This window comes from Anolis sagrei, chromosome 5 (genome assembly GCF_037176765.1).
Source record: "Anolis sagrei isolate rAnoSag1 chromosome 5, rAnoSag1.mat, whole genome shotgun sequence".
Lineage (NCBI taxonomy): Eukaryota > Metazoa > Chordata > Lepidosauria > Squamata > Dactyloidae > Anolis > Anolis sagrei.
Window position 1 is genome coordinate 147,526,764 of NC_090025.1, and position 19,584 is coordinate 147,546,347.

General features: G+C 37.6%; 1 protein-coding gene across 17 annotated transcripts in view; it reads left to right on the forward strand.

Annotated features, from left to right (window-relative positions):
* NAV3 (neuron navigator 3) overlaps positions 1–19,584 on the forward strand; it is a 619,870-nt gene that overhangs the window by 518,950 nt on the left and 81,336 nt on the right. For 15 of the 17 annotated variants that reach the window (XM_060777419.2, XM_060777418.2, XM_060777420.2 and 12 more), the window contains 3 exons: positions 15,910–16,048; positions 17,112–17,385; positions 18,375–19,086. In XM_060777419.2, the coding sequence (XP_060633402.2) occupies positions 15,910–16,048; positions 17,112–17,385; positions 18,375–19,086 (1,125 nt within the window). The remainder of the gene's footprint in view (positions 1–15,909; positions 16,049–17,111; positions 17,386–18,374; positions 19,087–19,584) is intronic. The other 2 variants (XM_067469104.1, XM_067469108.1) reach the window with 2 other exon arrangements.

Genomic DNA, 19,584 nt, shown 5'->3' on the forward strand with positions numbered 1-19,584 from the left:
ATCTGAGTTCTTCTCACTGTACCTTATTACTCTTCTCTTCCTTCCTCTGTCCGTTACTTTGACCCTCAGTTCGGGAGCTGGGTTTGCAGCCACTTCCTCCCTAAGATTTTCTCTTCTTCGCTTCCTGCTTCCTGTTGTCCTTTACTATTCTTTACTATTCTCCTCTCGCGGGAGTTTATTTGAAGCGCTCTCCGAGGCTTCCTCTTCGCGCGAGACCTGCTTCTTTCGGAGATCTTGCGTTATTTGGCACCACCCCCCGTCTTCTCGCGAGAGGTTGCCACGACGTCACGTGATGTCCCCTCAGGTCGTTGCGCGTCGATCTGCAGTGTCTGCGTAGGAGGTAGCAAGCAGCAAACTTCCTCGAGTTGTCTTCAAGGCCAACTTCGAGTCACCACCGATAAGGATGGGTCTCCACCTCTTTGTTGGCGCTCTTCCAGCGCGTCTTCAAGGCCATTCAGTGCAGGTACAAAGTATAGTTATGGGTTCTCTGGAAGGGTCGACAATTTATTTATTCTTTCTTCCCTTCGTCTCTTGTCCTTCGCCGCCGCCCGCTATGCCTCCGGCCACCCTCTCCTCCTCTCAGCAGCCCTTTAAGGCTCGCCTTTTGGGGGTCAGGGGGCTCTCGGCTCTGCTGTCCCCTTCTTACAGGGGAGGGAGCTTCTACTCTACCCAGCTGCGGCGAACAGCCTTTTCCCGTCTTAGCTTAGCCTTCTTTCTTCTTATGCCTTTCGTGCCTCCTTATAACTCCTTATAACTTCTTTTGCTTTCTTATCCCGTCTTTCGGTCAGGTCTCTCTTACCTTTTGTTGACCTAGGAAGAAACCTAGGAAGCGGCTCAGCTTTTTGCAGACCTAGGAAGAGACTCGGCTGCTCTGCACTATTCCTCTAGTTCTGACACTTTCCGAATACTCTCCGGTTTCTTTCCGGAGAGTTACCATTATTTTCAAAGTGGAAGTAGAGTTTTGTCTTAGAGCAATATTGTCAGTTGCCCATTTGCCCCTAGAGGGATCTCAAACAGACACTTGGCTGCTGAAATCCTGCAATGGTCTAGTTCTGGCCTATATGTTGTCATAGTTCTCCATTTATGAACCCATTTGCGAGAACATTTGCTGTGTTACACTATACCTCTGAAGATAGAGAAACTGTACAGGTTCTTAAAATGTGGATTGGGCACATGATCTCACCAACATCTATCTTAGTAAATGAAAAATAACTGTAGAAGTGCACAAATGAAGCATCTCAATTTAAATCTTCATTACTGTGCTTCAGTATCAAGCATAATTATTCATAGAGAACATTTTAGTTGCTCTTGTCAGTTGAATGTGGCTGATTTTTCCTTGCAGCAATAATAATTTAAATATTCATTGTGATGTTAAACTGACAACTTTTGAAGTGCAAAGCAATTCTTAACATTTTGAAAGCAAATCAGTGGGAGGGTAAAAGATAAGGATGGTGTTCATCTTTCTCTCCCATGTACCCTTTCTGTTGTCTTGTCTCCATATTTTGTTCACACCAAGTCACAGAAATCTGAAACTTGAGAGGGAAGGGGCATACCAGAGTATGATGACAGGGGAGGACAGACAGCCTAGGTAGTGAGTAGCTGTGGTCTGTAATAGACCCATTGTATACAGCAAAGAGTAGGCAGTTTCCAGGAGAAGAGGAAAATCTTCAGCAACCTCCAGTTAGGGGTTGGGGGGTCACATCTTCTCACCATGCTTCCAAATAAAATTTAGTTTTTATCTTTTAGAATATTTTAAAATAAAAATACCAAAATACCCTCAAGGACTCCCAAAAAGATGTGGGGAGGGGAGGAAATGAATAGATGCAAAAAAGAAACAATACACTCCAGTGGGAAACTGAAGTGATAAATACCTCTGTTTTGCTGCTGAATGATGTGCACATATCAAACCTAATCTATATAAATAAAAATTTTTATGTTCGTTTGTGGGATTAACATAACTCAAAAACCACTGGACAAATTGACACCAAATTTGGACAGTATACACCTGTCATGCCAACAAATGACCATCACTCATAAAAACACTGAAAACACAGCAGAAGAGACTTAAAAGCAAAAAATTACATTACAACGCATGCGCAAAACCACATATATACACAAACACACATATATACAGATATACACAAATATATACACACACGTATGCACACACACAAAACACATATACACAGACTGGGCCACAGCAATGCATGGCAGGGGATGGCTAGTTGTCAATAAGAAAGAGCCTGTTAAGATTCTCCACTTTCTGCTATAACTCTTTTTTTCCAAGTCTGCATACTCTGCATAACCCCCCCCCCCCAATACTTCTAATGTGATTTGCTCATTAAGTAAAGTATGTTTCAGAGGATTTCAGAACTGAATTGAGTTTGAATTTTTCAAATACACTATGACACCCCCACCCCAAATGTCTACAAGGAATATGTTCCTGGACTTACTGTTAAAACAGGAAAGTGTTGATAATAAACACCTTTTGAAATGCTCAACTTCTGCCAGAAGTCAGCATAGAGTTGCCATGGAGGAACTGGCAAATTCCTAGGGAGTATATTCCTGGTAATTCCATGGTACCACTCAGTGGGAGCATACCATAGAATCACCTGGAAGACTTAGAAAATCCCTAGAGAATTTTCTGGATGCAGGTAGGTGAAACTGCAGGTATTCGTCTTGTGGGTATGAGGGTCAAACTGTATGCGTATATCTTACAAACTTGGAAATGTATGCATTCTTTAAACCCACAAATTGCATTCAGATCACTGTCTAAGTTCATAAGGTCCAAATTGGGTAAATCTGATTTAAAAAGAAGAAGAAAGGAATAAATTGTGCCTTGTACTCATGGCAATTGCAAATGAACATCTAGTGTGGAAGTTGAGTGTGACATAGTTGTTCCTGTAACTATCAATTAAGTCAGTGCGACACAAACCTATGATCCATGAGCAGCTGCCAGACCCTGGTGAATTTAAAGGAAATAAAGAAACAATTGTCAGTAATTGGTACAAATATGCTACTGGTCCTACTGTATGGGAAAAAAAAATCCCAGTTTCCCACATCAGGATACCTTGGAAAATGTTGTTTTAGGTGATAAAACCTACAAGAGTTATTGTTTTTTTGGGAAGGAGCTAAATGTAATTTATATCACAAATCACCACCACCACCCCACCACCCCTGTCACCAAGAACAAAGGAAAAGCATTTAACATCTTCCCTATCCCTAGCACTCTTATATAATATTTACCTTGATGACATTTTTATTTCTCTCTCTCTCTCTCTCTCTCTCTCTCTCTCTCTCTGTGTGTGTGTGTGTGTGTGTGTGTGTATATATATATATATATATATATATATATATATATATATATTCAAACATAGTATAGTATGAGGCCGATTGCTCTTAGGCTAGTATATGTCCTTCCACATCTTTTAGCTTTTATCTCCCTGAAATGGATGAACTTGAAAAATAGGATAGAATTTTAATGGGAATCTACTAAAATTGTTATGTTTAATGCTGCTTGAAAAATTTTATCCATCTAAACTTTAATCGTTTTTAAGTGGAGCTGTAAAAGCTCTACAGGGCATGTCCAATATGACAAACCTTTCATGGAGACAGATTAGGCTGTATGACTAACAGTTGTTTTAGTTGTTTTAGGTATACCCCATTATATGAATATTCATATTTCAAATGCATAATGATTTTTCTTTGCTTCTGTGACAATAACCAATACTTATTTTATTTTGTGGTCTTTTAGTAATTAAATACAAAATACCTAATCCAAAATGATTTTATATAATTAGCTTTTTAGTTTGCTATGCTTATATACATAGAGTCTATACCAATAGTGCTCCATTTTGATTGTAGCTAATGGTAATGATAGAAATAAATGTAAGTCTTGAAAAGTACATTAACATATTTTGTATGCTTTTAATTGCAATCCTGTAAAAATGTAATTTGACTGTTAATTAGTATATTATTAGAACCAATGCCATGAACAATCTCTATAAAGAACTCAGTCATAAAATGAATTTAATTGATTCCTAGAGTATCCAATCAGTATTGCTGCTCACCTAACAGTTTGTACGATCGAAGGCCATATCTTGGCTGTATACATCTTTAGGAAAGCAAATCATTAGAATGTTTTTGGGTTTTGCCAGATCCTAGAGTAAATGCAAAACAGAAGTTATTTGGGGGGAGGGGGGTTGAACACTTGTTTGCAGATGAACCCTGGATGAACCTTCTCTCCTGTAATTTACGTATTTTCATGTATATTAATCTACTGCATTTATATTAGCAATGCATTTTAAGGTTCTTTTGCTCTCTGTTTTTGAACTGTTCATGTGGTTTTTTTAATCCAACAAGGGGACTTAGCTAAGGTGCATTTCCATCACTGCCCTGCCGAAAAAGGCAGCTTTTTCCTCATCTATCTTCTCTCAGCCAAAAGAAAACAAAGGAAACAGAGAAGAAATGGCTCAGTCTTAACTGAAAAGTCACATTGCTTATTCTAACAAAAGAAACGGATCAAAGCCCTCTGGCAATAGGCAATGATATAATACATATTTCTCCTACAGAGCTACATAATGTCTATAGGCTTTGGGTGCCCATAGTGCCCAGATTAGGTTTGTCTCCCATTTCCCCACATTCGGTTGAAACATAGAACCTTTGGAGAGATGTATGAACACCACCAGCTTTATTGGCAAGATCGTTACTAGGCTGTGTATCCACTCTACTGAAAGCAAAAGTGGTCAAAACAGAAACTCAGTTATCTAGACAGTGCAATAGAAGTTTTCTGAAATCTTCCAACTCTACCATTCCCACCTCCTTTTCCTGGATTCATTCGTGGCCATTTTAAAAGATGTGATACAAAAAGGGAAGGCATAACTGTTCATGCAAGTCATATTGTTTATAGGGCTATCAGGAGAGGTTTTTAGGTTTTTGTTTATAAGGGCCTCATTAATCAAGACATGGAATAAATATAAAAGAAGATGGTACGCCAAAACGCCAATGTGGTTCTCACCAAATGAGGCAAACCAAAGGAGAGAAATGCAAGAGACATATATAATAGGAATAATATGTAGGGGAAAGAAGAAAAAAAAACCACACGAAGCGATCTGGAAGTGATAGGAAAATGTATATATGTATGTATTGTATAGATCCTGGTTTTTTTCCTTTGGATTGTTCCCTCTTTCTACCCTCTCTCCTTTCCCCATTTTTACACTTCTACTTTTCTCTAAAACTTGAACTCTCTAAAACTACTCTAAACCTACTCACCAACTTTCAATGTATTAAGAACCAGTATCATAGTCATGTCAATGACGTTTTACCTATATTTTCTTTTTATGTGGTCAAGGTTGTTTACGTTACACACTAATAAAAATGATTTTTTTAAAAAGAAGAGGTTTTTTTTAGGAACATTCACCTGCATATGCAGTTAAAAAAACCTTACAGGTCATTTCTGTGCTGTGGAATATGTTGACACATTGAGGATTAGCATCACCTTTTCTGCATACCTTGCTGTGATGCATTTCACATATATTTTTAAGTGTGGAAAAATAATATTTAACTGTAGCTGTTATAAGAACAAAGTGATAACTCTATAAAGGGAATGGCCTGAAGAAATTTATTGCTTATCTTCATTTAACCATATTAATGTCTGGTTTTAATTATAGCACGGCTTAATCTTTTGTGCATAATTACTTGAATGCTTATTAGGGAATTAACCGGTTCTTATGAAAAGTTACTAACAATGTCTATACATTGAGCAATGCAATGGCTGTAAATTTACTGAGGCTTCTGCTGCCCTTTCCTTATCAGCCAGCAAATACAAGAGCTGAATGCATATCTGAGCAAGCCTGCCTGTCATTGTTCACTTCTGAGCAAACATCTGGTCAGAAAAACAGCATTGCTGTTTCACCCTCTGAGGCCTTCCACAAGGATGGTAAAACATCAAAACATCCGGGCATCCCCTGGGCAACGTCCTTTTAGACAGCCAATTCCCTCACACCAGAAGCAACTAGCAGTTTCTCAAGTCGCTCTTCACACACACAAAACAACAACCAAAAACCAGGACCTTAGAACCCTCCTCAGCAGATTGACTAGCTAGGCAGCTATCTTGAATTGTGAAAAAAGGAACATTAAAACTAAAATTTCAAAAGAGGACATAACACAATTTCATATAAAGTCTTGGATTGCCAACTTGACCACTGGTTGCCACAAAAGCATGGAGGTAAATTGTATATTTATCCTTGAATTTTTGTGTACCTGAAACCAGTAAATGATTTTTCACTGAGATTTATCCCTGATTTTTTATTGAAAGAAAATTAAAACTCATTAATTCCACACAAGCAGACTGAAAGTTTTCATTAACACAGTTGCACTTGGATGACAATTTTGCACCTCCATTTGTGCACGATATTGCAGAACTGGTTACAGACGAGATATTATATCAAGCTATATTGTACAACTTGTTTTGTAAGCATTTTACATGATTCTGCTGTTTTGTATAACCATTTGCACAACCACAATTCATCATGAATTTGCCCTCATGCCAACTCTGAAAATGGGTAACAGGCCTTGAACTAGTGAAATTATATATTTCACATGGGTCTTTGTTTTTATCTCATTTTGTTTCAAAGATATGAAACTCAGCCAGAGGGAACAAGCCAGAAGTAGTCAACATCACATAAATGAAACATAACATTAAATATGTTGCTGGTTTCATTTTAATATTATTGAACATGCATTTTCTGAATCTTTTAGGTAACAATATGGTGCCATTAGTTAAAATTGACAGAAGCAGAAAATGTTTTTTTGTCTTACTGAAATAGAAAGGAAAAGGGTGAATAAAATTTTATAACTCACATGCTATATTTCTTCAATAAGTTTTCCCTCGTAGCCTGAAGAAGATGGTCCTCCAACTGTAGTGGCTTGGTGGTGGGTCCATAGGTGTCTGAGGAGCCCTATTCTTGATCTGCATGTTCTCCCACAGTGAGGTGGAAGGTGTTCCTGGTCAGGGTTGGCTTGACATGCCTTTCTCTTGGCACATTTCTCCCTTTTGCCCTCCATTTGTGCTTCTTTGAATTCTGCAGCACTGCTGGTCACAGCTGGCCTCTAGTTAGAGCACTTAAGGGCCAGGGCTTCCCAGTTTTTTGGTGTCTATGCCACAGTTTTTAAGATTGACTTTAAGCCGATCTTTAAATCTCTTTTCCTGTCCACCAACATTACATTTCCCATTCTTGAGTTGAGAGTATAGTAACTGCTTTGGGGGATGGTGATCAGGCATTCTGACAACATGGACAGTCCAGCAGAGTTGATGACATAGGAACATCGCTTCAATGCTGGTGGTCTTTGCTTCTTCCACCACACTGACATTTGCCGCCTGTCTTTCAGAGGCAATGAGGATGGAATCATTCCAGGAGTTGAGTGTGATGTTCGTAGATATATAAACATATATGCATTTTATCCCCAATATAAACATTTGTAAAAATGGGTGGTGCCACACACACACAAACAAACACACACTTTTTTCTGTTGGTGGTGCTCAAATTAGTGTCTGTCTTCCAATTGGTGTCTTGGAATTGAAGAAAGACCTCATGTATTCCTCCTGCACGTTGGCCTAAATTTAACTAGTGTTAATTAACTTGTCAGCATCTGTGTGTGAAAAATGTAAACAGTCCCATGGCTGCAAGCGGTATGTTTTGTAACTAAAGGCATGTGAGAGGCAATAATTACAGAATCATTGTTCTTGCATGTCAGTACTATATAATATTAATTATAATTTCTTGACTGAATAATTTTCTTGTTTTAACTTAGTTTGCATATGTTCATGTGAAACAAATATCTAAATTTAAATAGATTCTGGAATGCACTTAAATATTATACTGATGCTTATCAGTTTAAAATAAGATGGATATCAACAGCAGATTTGATTGACTGATTTGATTTCTATCCCACCTTTCTCCTGCCATGCTAATACATTTAATCATGTTTTGTTACCAGTCCCACAGCTGCCTCTGTTAGACATCTGTAATATTCCTTCACTACTGGTAGTTCATAGGGAAATTATGGCTGAAAATGACTCCAGACAATATTAATTCAGCCAATTGCTGATGCCTATATTGTGTTTACAAAGTCTGTACCCTATTTCACTAGAATTTTAATTTTGAATTGTTTTTCTCTCCCAGCTCTACACATTTTGTTAATTACATGATAAATACTGAGAGATGCAAGAGAGTAAAATTCCTTAACTTGGCATAAACAACAATATCCAATTACTGATATTTGGAAAATGGCTTGTTTATTTTCATTGTATATTTTAAATGAATATTTTTATGTTTTTGCCCCAAATGAAAAAGCAACCCTAAGGAATGATAAACAAAATGATTGCTTTTGTTTGTTCTTATATATGTTTTTTTGTAGCAGCAAACATTTTATCTATGAAAACGCTAATTAAATCTGTTTTGTGACCCTGAGGTAATACAGAATTTACACTTCAGTGCTTGTCATGTTAGAAGATGACAGGTAATGCATTACATTTGTGGTGGAAAGGAATGTAACGTATGAGTCTGATGGCCTTCATGGGTATTTACCTATGAAGACAGAATAGCAATAGCAAAATTGATAGCCCTTATAAACTCCAAGAAGGATTCATTGCCTAGTTTGACTTGCACTCTCTATGGTTTGATTTTTATGAAGTCTCTGTCATCTTGAATCTGACTAGACAGCCTCATTGCTGCTATCTTATGACTCATTAGCAGCCATGCCAAAAATAGGACACTAAAATGAACAGTGGCTTGGACTTTGTGTCATAGTGAGAGGAGCAGCCTTGGCCAGTATGATGTGCCAATATATCCAGGAGGGCTTTTTCTAGATAAAGTAGTCCTGTTGTTTTTGTTATCTGTTTCGCTTTATGAAATATAAATCAGAAGAATGTTGGTGAATCAGTTATAAAATCATTTTCTTGCCCTAATTCAGCCTGCAAGTTAAATTTAGCTTGCTTTTTAATGAGCGTAGCCGGCTGTGAGTCCAGGCAGCCTGAATTGTTCGCCATTTTAATGATCAGTAAAACAGCTCATTTGCTGCTGTCATTGTGCACTTTGCTTTACTGAAATTATAAAACTGGAAAACTTACTTTTTGAACAAAAATTCCTGGTGTCTCTCACAAAGCATGGCCAATCCCCTGCAAGGAGGGATGGGATGCTTTCATGTGAAAGGACATTAAGTATGAACTCTTTCCATAAACCTGCTATATTCACAGCAACCATCTACTGGAACTGGCTATGCTAGCTAGAAAAAAAAAGTAACATTTCCACATTTGGCACAAAACAGTGATCTGTATTTTATTTTAAAGACATTTTATAAGTGATAGAGAAAAATTACTTTCAGTCAAGACAACTATGTTACTTGTGATCTTAGAAGGTGAAGTGGAGAACTTCTTTAATGGGTTAAAAACCATTGGAAATGTTCAATTTCAGTAGAAGATAATGGAAGTTTAAAAACCTATCTCTATGACTGGTGAAAACATCTAAGCGAACATCAATTCAGAATCCAAAATCCATATTGTGTTTGTTAGTAAGTAAGTTATTTTCCACCTATCATAAATCAATACCTGAGAAATAAAAAATGGCTGTGGGAAAATAGGGCCATTAAAGAAAAAGGAAGAGAAGATTCAGTGTTTCCATTTATACCTTAATAACACTTCATCCCTGATTTCCCGTATTTAGCTCTTGATAGTAAGACTAACAAATCGCCTAGAAAGTGGTGGGTCTCCTTTTCTGGATGTCTTCAAAAAGAAATTGGGCAGCTACCTGCTTGGATGTTCTAGCAGGGGATCCTGCATTAAGTAAGAAGTTGGACCTGATAACCCACAGAGTCCCTTTCAACACTATAGTATGATTTAAGAACTTCATCAGATGGCAGGGAGGGGAGCAAGGGAAAGTGGCTGGAAGAGTGGCAACCCATCTTACCCATTTTCTCCTGGCAAGGTCCATCTTTGGGGATGAACTGCCATCCAACATCCTTTCCCATCTTTTCCCCTCTTTGGCCTCCTTCCCCCTGCTTTCTTGAATCAAGAGTTGGGTAACACCTGACTCCTGCAAACAGAGTCTTTTGTTTTAGCACACTTGCAAGATGGATTCCCACAGATAACCACTGGAAGTGGCAGTGCATCATGGGATGGCCTCAGTGGGACTCCATTTTGCCATCGTGCTAAAACAGAAAATGAAGGATAACTTCCATGTGATGAATTCCTAAAGTCTTCCAAGTAGTTGGAGTGAATGTAATGTGTTTGAATTTCACTTCCAAGAGCATATGTTTCAGTGAAAGCTGATTAAATCAGGAAGCAGAATTAATGACACTTTCTAGTTTGAGATAATGATTTTATCTTCTTCACAGGCAAGTGCTTAAGAAAATTCTTACTTAAGATAATGATGCTTTTTAGATTGCACAGGAGTGTGAACACTGATGTAGTTTGGGGAATAACAAAACCTTAAAAATCATGAAAGTTCCATTGATTTCTATAAAACAGCAGTTGGTAACATTCCTAAAATGATCAAGTTTCTCTTTTGTAAAGTGTTTCTAATCACCCAGCTCCAACATGTCTGGCTACCTCACAGTGGCATCCAGCTCTTTTAATAGATTGGGAAAGGGGGTGTTGTTCAGGAAACAGCTGTGGGATGAGCAACAGCTGCTTTCTCTTACACATCAAGAAGGGTCATATAAAAAGTTAATGTTGTACACTCAAGTAAAAAGCACCCATTCATACTTTGGCATTTATCTGTCTTGGTGTGGCAGTAATGCACATGAGAGCATACTGCAAATGCTTCACCCAATGCTGTGACTGCAAATCAACTTGAAATGATCCAACCCCATTCAACAAGCTGCATGGAACTGATTTTTACTAGTCACCTCTTACTTAAATCAGCCAAGAACCATATCTGGACTATTTTATTGCATGAATATTCTTTGGTTAAGCCCCCTCCCCCAATCTGTCCTGAACATGAATAGACTGAATGCAACATTTCTCCTCCAGACAGAATATTAAACACAATTAATGACCGTAATAGATTGTCTGGATCCTGGTGCAGATGGTTGGTAATGAGCTAAAAGGGAATTGTTAAGCTTCAATCCTGTGGCCAAAACATTTTTGGAGTTTGCATATTTGCATGGAAATATAATTTACAAATCAATACTAAACTATATACTAAATTTTTAAAATCTGGAAAGGAATTACAATGTCATGATAACTGCAAGCTTAAATAATCCCCTTCTGTGAAATGCTTGCCAAATGGAGAATTTCTTCATGCATGTTGGAAAAACAAAAACTGGATGGGCCTCAGTGGAAATGGTTTATGAGGAGTTTGCTGCTTTTGCTATCCAGCATAATCTCAATTAATATTGATATTTGGGGAGCAAAGGGTGCTGTGACTTCTAATATTTGGGTGCAAAGGTTTTGATGATGGGAGCGCCCTGATAGTGCAGAATATTAATCTTATTTTTGATGTTGTATGTGATGAAGTAGACTTGAGTCTATGAAATCCTATCCTACCAGCCTCTTTCTCTGAGTTCGTTTAAAGATGCTGCAAGATCCTTTTCCATACTCATCCTGTTAAAGTATATTGTTTTCTTTAAAGCAAACCACTTGTTACCCAAGGATTTGAGATATACACAAGAAGTATTTAGTTGTTACCTTTACAGTTTCTTGAAGCTTCTAAAATTCAAGAGCTTTATTTAAAACATGAATGAGAATATATTGATCTGGTGAAAGAATGAATAGGGGCAATTGATTTGTAAGCTCACATGAAAGAGATGTAATTTTTAAAGGAAGTGTTGAAAAGAATTGATCACATGATTAATTTATATGCATCTAGACTGGGGAAACAGTTCCATATTTAAAAATAGTGAAAAATTTATATCAGTATAAATGGCTGAGAATTTCAATGATTTGCAATTTAATACTGGCCAAGTCCAATCAAACTCAACATATTGATCCCAAACTTGATAGAAAATGACTGAATCAGTAGAATATTTGTTTCATAACACTATAGCGCTGTGATTAGATACTGTACCTTTTTTTTAATATATGTAATTTTATATGAGGTCCATGAGGTCACGAAGAGTCGGAGACGACTGAACGAATGAACACCAAATATGAGATTGGATGGTTTTTTATGTATCTCAGAATGTAAACTAAGATCAATTATGGAAAGTGACAGATTGTGTTCATTATTACAGATTAACTCCCCCCTGTTACTAAGGTAGACTGGAACTTTTCATTCAATGGGATCAAAGAGTGATGTTAAATTAACAGGTGCCCCTTGGGGAAAAAATGAACAAAACAACTTCTCACTCCACCCTCACCCCCTGGTTTTTATTTTTTATTTAAAGCCTCTTTTGTAAATGTTATGGATTTTTTTTTTACCAGGGCTATACATTTCTACCCATATCTTAAAGGCTATGGTTACAGAAATACTGATATACAGAAATATTGATATAGACTAGGAAATGAAGGGTATGCAGATATCATTTATTAGAAAAGCTAGAGTGGAAAAATAGGTCAGTATCCAATAGCATTGTTTACAGTAGTGTTATATGGAAGGCATAGTCAGACATATTTTCTTACACTACACTGTCGTGCAAGCATAAATTGGAATACCCTTCCAGGGTAGGGCAATTAGAATTTATTAAAGAGATGGTATGGGTGATATCCAGTACTGACATTCTACCCCAAATGTGCTCCCTTGTGCAACTGATACATTTCTTCTTTTAATGATATTTAAGCTATAAACCTGATTATGTGTAATTGACTTCAACTAAGTTTGATATTTGCAACTAAAAATTGAGCATACTATAAAAATTAAGGGCATATATAATTTGTAAGTTTTCTATATATTTATTTTCAGTGCAAGTGAGGTGAAGCCAAAAAGGCTGCCATTCCTCTTTAAATTAAGAAGAGATAGGCTGTGTCTTGCCATGAGGAAAGGAAAGCAACAGGGTGGAACGAGCTGAGTGAGCTGGGAAAGAGACTATAAGAGCACAGAATTCTGGGAAATGTTGTTTGGGAAGGCAAGGAGCCTTATGGCAGAAAATTCAAAAGATCCTGCCCTATACTATATTTCCCAGAATTCTGCTCAGCATCAGAAAACCCAAATGGGATAGATTTGCCTCTCCTAGCATCAGTCAGAGTTCCAATACATTCTTGAGAAGAGGACGGAATGATACTTCAATACTAGTAAGTAAATCTATGCTGGGCTGGAAAGAAATCTCTAAATTGAAGTTCTGTTGGTTAAAGACATTCAATGAGATAGCTATTGTGGCTTTTATAAAAATTTTAAAAAACTGTTTTTATCAAAACTTTTAAAAATTCCAAAACATCAGTAGATGTGTGAATATATCTTAATCTTGGGGAGAATGATCCCCTGATACATTGTGTCATTTTATCAAACATTCATGGCACTAGGTCTTGTAGTTATTTTTTAAAATGTTGTTTGTAAAAACTTTGAAAATTCCCCAAAAATCTGTGATGAGTGATATGTTCTGAAACTTGTTGGGCTATCAGTGGTAAATGTGCTCTATAATTGTAGCAAGTTTCATGCTAATAGCTCTAACAATGAGGAAGAAAGCAGCCCTTGGAGCTTCCCCATTGGCACAATTACTTAACAAAAAGTAACACAAAAATAGTTAACTCATTATAGTTACGATACAGACCCTGTCCAATATCATAAATGCTTTAGGAATGATTTCTTCCCCAAATGCTAATTTCATAATGAGTATTGAAACTTTTTTTCATTGATCACACAGACCTAGTAAAAATCTATAGTTTAAATCAGAAATAAGTTGAGAAAAATATAACATCTGGAAAAATTCTAGTTTCTTGGTTAAGGAAAAAGCATTAACATAATGCTTAGTATTAATAAGGTAAAATGAAAAAAGTAAACTGAAGAGATTGAAAAAAAGAATTTTTCAAGTTTTATATGAGAAAGAGCCCTGGTAGTGCAGTGGGTTAAAGCACTGAGCTGCTGAACATGCTGACTGAAAGGTCGCAGGTTCAGATACGGGGAGAAGTGTGAGCTTCTGCTGTTAGCCCCAGGTTCTGCCAACCTAGCAGTTTGAAAACATACAAATGTGAGTAGATCAATAAGCACCACTCTGGCAGGAAGGTAACAGCGCTCCATGAAGTCATGCTGGCCACATGACCTTGGAGATCTCTACGGACAATGCTGGCTCTTCAGCTTAGAAATTGAGATGTGCACCAACCCTCAGAGTCGGACATGACTGGACTTAATGTCAGGGGGAAACCTTTACCTTTATGAAATATATTTTTTTCAAATGTAACATCACTATTAACATAACAATTAAGTTCATAATATTCACAAGTACATGTATCACACTGAAATCTGTCATGTTAGCTGCAGTGGAATGATGAATTTCCACAATGGTTACTGTGAGTGTTTTCCAAACCTATTTTTTCAGATGTGAATTTTCACCAGTGACTTCTACTTGGGAATGGGACGCAACTATGTTAACTGGGTGTTTTTACTTATTATTATATCATTTTTCAGATGGAATAGCCACTTCTCACATTTTTCATTAAAGATGAAAGTTTGAAGTAGTTGCTCTTTGGCCGGAAATAATGTGTAAGAATCTTAAGAACATGTTTTTAAATACAAAAATAAAAGATATGCAGAATTACAGGAAATTATCTTAAAGATACATTTTCAGGACAAACCAAAGCAAGACATAGTTTTCAAACCATATGATTGGTGGATGGAGGGTTAGGTCGATCTGGTGTAAGTTGTGCAAGTATACTGAAAGCATGCAATTGTCTATCTCTAACAGAGACATTCTATCTGTATATTCTCACTGCTGCAAAAGTTCACCCTTTAGGCATAATTGATGTTGACTAGAAAACATACAGTGGACAAACTGGAAATTGAATCTACCACCTAAAACATAAATTGGCCTTGACAGTTAGCTTGACTATAGCCAAAAGAAATATTTCTTTTATTTTTCTTTCCCTCAGAAATTCATTGAAGTGCTTCAAGCTCATAATAAAGCTTAGGTTGGTTTAATGAATCCCCCTGGCAGTGAGCTGAATGTGGTTGCAGTGGACCATGAAGCAGGGTGCTCTATCAACTGCTACCTGGTCTGGCTAAAAATTGAAATTGGATTTTTGAAGGACCTCTCCATCTTCACTGACTAAGCTACTAGCAAGGCATTTTTTTTGCAATAAATGGTTAATTAGCAGTGCCTTTAAACACACAGTTGTATATTAGTAAGAATGGTTTAATATTTTTTAGCTCTACCAAAGGCTGAAAGCCCTCCCATTCGGGAAGAGAGGGCATTCTAGAAATAAAGTTTTATATTGTTGTTGTTGTTTTGTTGTTGTTATTCTGACACAAAAACACTATGTCACAGCAAATGAGTTATATATGTTGGATTTCATATCACAAAATCATAAGTCGAACACTTCCCAAGCATCTAGAACTGTGTGATGTATTTTCGAATGATGCGTGTAGATCCAAGTAAGGCGACCTTTTGCAGTTGACAGATCATGATTTTATCAATGTTTATTGTTTCCAAATGCTGACTGAGATCTTTTGGCACAGCACGTAGTGTGCTGATGACTACTGGGACCACCTGTACTGGTTTATGCCAGAGCCTTTGCAATTCGATTTTGAGGTTCTGATAATGACTGAGTTTTTCCTGTTGTTTTTCCTCAATGCAACTGTCACCTGGTATGGCGACATCAATAATCCAAACTTTTCTCTTTTCCACAATCGTGATGTGGAATATTATTATTATTATTATTATTATTATTATTATTATTATTGCAAGCTGAATTCTATTTTGTCTTTTTATGGAGAAATTAGATTAAATGCTCATTCTTTCTCCTTTTTACTTCTCTTACAGCTGGGATGATAGCAGCTCAGTTAGCAGTGGCCTCAGTGATACTTTGGACAACATCAGCACAGATGACCTGAACACTACATCATCCATCAGCTCTTACTCCAATATTACTGCCTCTTCAAAAAAGAACACACATTCCCATGTAGGTGTTTTGAATTTTCTCTTTTTTTATCTGAACAAGAATGATGAGCTGCTTCAGCTGGCAATTTCACAGGCTAACTTATCTTTCCCAGTTTTTACTTGTGTTTATCCTATCCAATTTTATTTGTAATAACTGTATGTCCTCAGTCTCCCCCAGTGCAACATGATCTCTATTTTGGCAATCCCATGATATAGGACTGTCATAAAACCACAATGAAATTGTTAATTGAATAAAGGCAAGCAAGTGCCACCTTCTGTGTATGTATCTTCATCTATCAGAAAGGACAACCTATTTCCCAATCAAAGCCTGTGAAGAGTAGTAAACACTGCTGGAGTTTAATGACACCATCAAAGTTTCTATTGATCACAGCATGGAATTTCCAAGAATCCAAAACGATGTTCTGCACTGCATTTTGTGTGTGGGTTTCTGTTAAAACTATAAAGGTGTCTGGTTTGTGGCATATCATGCTCCTTTCTCATATCCTCCAGATGAAAACCAGGACCATGTGGTTGAACAACATCAAAGTATAGTCAAAAGGATGTAGCCAGGATACAAGAGGGCAAAATATATTAATGAAGGATATTAATTAGAAAAACCCTTGGATTTATGTACTGATTGTAAGAAAGCTTGAAACCTAGTATGAGAAAATTTACGTTGAAAGAAAGTGTAGGCAGTTATTTGCGGGCATCTCAGGCAATACTTCTGTTCTAATAAAAATTGCTCAGGATCAGAAAACAAAAAAAAAAACAACAACAAAAAACAAAAACAGAACACATCAATTTTTTTAAAAAAAACCCTGTTGATGCTATTAAATTAGTGCCCCTCCTAGTTTTATAATCTGTAATAAATTCTCAGATGATTACTCATTCAGCATCAGTAGAAAAACATACTGTTTTGTGAAAACTAATAGAAGAAGATTGTTTCTCAGATACCATTAATGAAAATCAAGAAAACTGTTAAAATAAAATACTTGTTTCTTTTTTCTAATGACTGAAACTCTCTCACTATAAAGAATGACAGAGAAAAGGCAATTGCTGAATAACAATATCTGTATTTTCCATAGCTCAAGACTGATTCAGAGAAACGTTTGGTCACAGATGGAGAACCATGGGGCAGCAGTGAAGAACTGAAGAAGCCTGAAGAAGATTTCGACAGCAATGTTGACAGCAGTGGGAAATGGAAGAACCACCCCACTGGACTGCTTGAAGATGCTGAGAAGGGAGGGCAGAAAAACCCTTTGACTGTCTCTCAGACAGGCTCTTGGAGAAGAGGCATGAGCGCACAAGTAGGAACATCATCCAGACACAAAACAGGAACAAGTACTCTCAAAACACCCGGTAAGATAAGAGTTCAGCCAGGCCCGTAGCCAGGATTTCGTTTCGGGGGGGGGGGGGGGGGGGGGCTGATTTTTTTTTCAGGGGGGGTTTCGGGGGGGGGGCTGAGTTTCGGCGGGGGCTGAGTCTGAGTGAAAGAGGGGCTAGCCTAGCAAACCTTTTGTATCGTTACCCCAATACCCCCATGCATATGGGATATATTGAGTATGGTGATCAGATCATGATATGAATAAACATAACAGTTTAAATAATGCACCAGTAAGGCCTTTTCGCGAACCACCATGAAAATTTCGGGGGGGGCTAAAGCCCCCCGAGCCCCCCCCCCCCTGGCTACATGCCTGAGTTCAGCAGTTCTGCTGTGTTTCTAAAAATGTTCCAAGCCATTTTAGAATCTAAGAGTGGGTTAGGAAAAAAAAGTCATATCTTTTGTTTTGGAGCAGGAAAAGTCCACAATGATAATTAAGTACTTTTATGTAGATGATTGCTTTAATTTATTTTAAAAATCCAGAGCTGTCAAGATCACCCAGGATCTAAGGCCTTCAGGGTATTTAGACCAAGTGTAAACATATTTTGTGTATTTTTAATTTAATTTAATTGTAGTCACATTATAGGAGTTCAATGGATTTTGAGTGTGAGGAAGGCATGCAGCCATCTCCAGGCAATGTAGTGTTAATGGTAGGAAGCATGAGAAAGCAAGGAGGATCAAGTAAATCAACTACATTTCTCAGACAAACTGTGGCTACTGACAATGTCAGCACATTCCTCTCTCTCTCTCTCTCTCTCTCTCTCTCTCTCACACACACACACACACACACACACACACACACACAGATCACCCTGAGTATTGAAAAGAAATTCCAATTGAGGTCAAACAATCTTCTATGTATTTTTAAAATAAAAAAACACAAATCTCTTAACTTGCATGCATGCACATGTTACTAAAAATGTATTGATACAACATGGATTATTCCTGAAGCTGTCCTCTTTGGTAGGAAAAACAGATGATGCAAAGGCTTCAGAAAAAGGCAAAACTCCCCTTAAAGGAACTTCTATTCAACGTTCCCCTTCAGATGCAGGTAAAAGCAGTGGAGATGAAGGGAAAAAACCTCCTTCAGGCATCAGCAGATCAACAGCAACAAGTTCCTTTGGTTTCAAAAAAGCTGGGGTCAGCTCTTCAACAATGATCACAGCAAGTGGCGCAACTATAACAAGTGGGTCAGCAACTTTAGGAAAAATGCCCAAGTCTGCTGCTATTGGTGGAAAGTCAAATGCAGGGAGGAAAACCAGCCTAGATGGTTCACAGAACCAAGATGACGGTGTATTGCATGTGAGCTCAAAGACCACCCTGCAGTACCGAAGTTTGCCACGTCCCTCAAAATCAAGTACCAGTGGGATTCCTGGTAGAGGTGGGCACAGATCCAGCACCAGTAGCATTGATTCCAATGTCAGCAGCAAATCTGCAGGGGCAACTGCCACCAACAAACTGAGGGAGCCCACCAAGATTGGCTCAGGACGGTCCAGTCCGGTTACCATCAATCAGACAGACAAAGAGAAAGAAAAAGTGGCAGTATCTGATTCTGAGAGTGCATCATTGTCTAACTCTCCAAAATCAAGCCCAACTTCAGCAAATGCCTGTGGAACAACTCCAGGTCTCAGGCAGCCAGGCTCAAAATACCCTGACATTGCATCGCCCACATTTAGAAGGTAAGAGTTTTTCTATGGAAAGTAATTTCCACTTGAGAGGTGAAAGGCTGAGAGTGAACTTGTTTTTTTTTGGGTTTGAATGAGAACAGTAAGTAATATTTGAATTCAGGCATATCGGTAAAAACAAACAGCATGAAATGTTAAATGCCCCAACAGCAAATATATTGCCCCACATGTGATTTACACTGTGACCCTTTCTAGCAAAAATGGATTTGGCCACTGTGGTTCATGCCTTAATGATTTTCCAGTTAAAGACAGCACTTCCTTGCTCTTTCACAACTCACTCATTTTGTCCTGTGACAAGTATTTTTTCATTTACCATTTTCTTAAGACACTCTGTCCAAAGGCAACTATAATTAAAAAAGACTAGTATCATTTATCTGCAATGATATTTGTAAGACAACTTCTTCCCATATAAACTTGTCTGGAATTTGATATCCTTATGGGAGACCCTGTATGGTGTACTACAGCCATGGAAGGCTAGGTTGATGAATACAT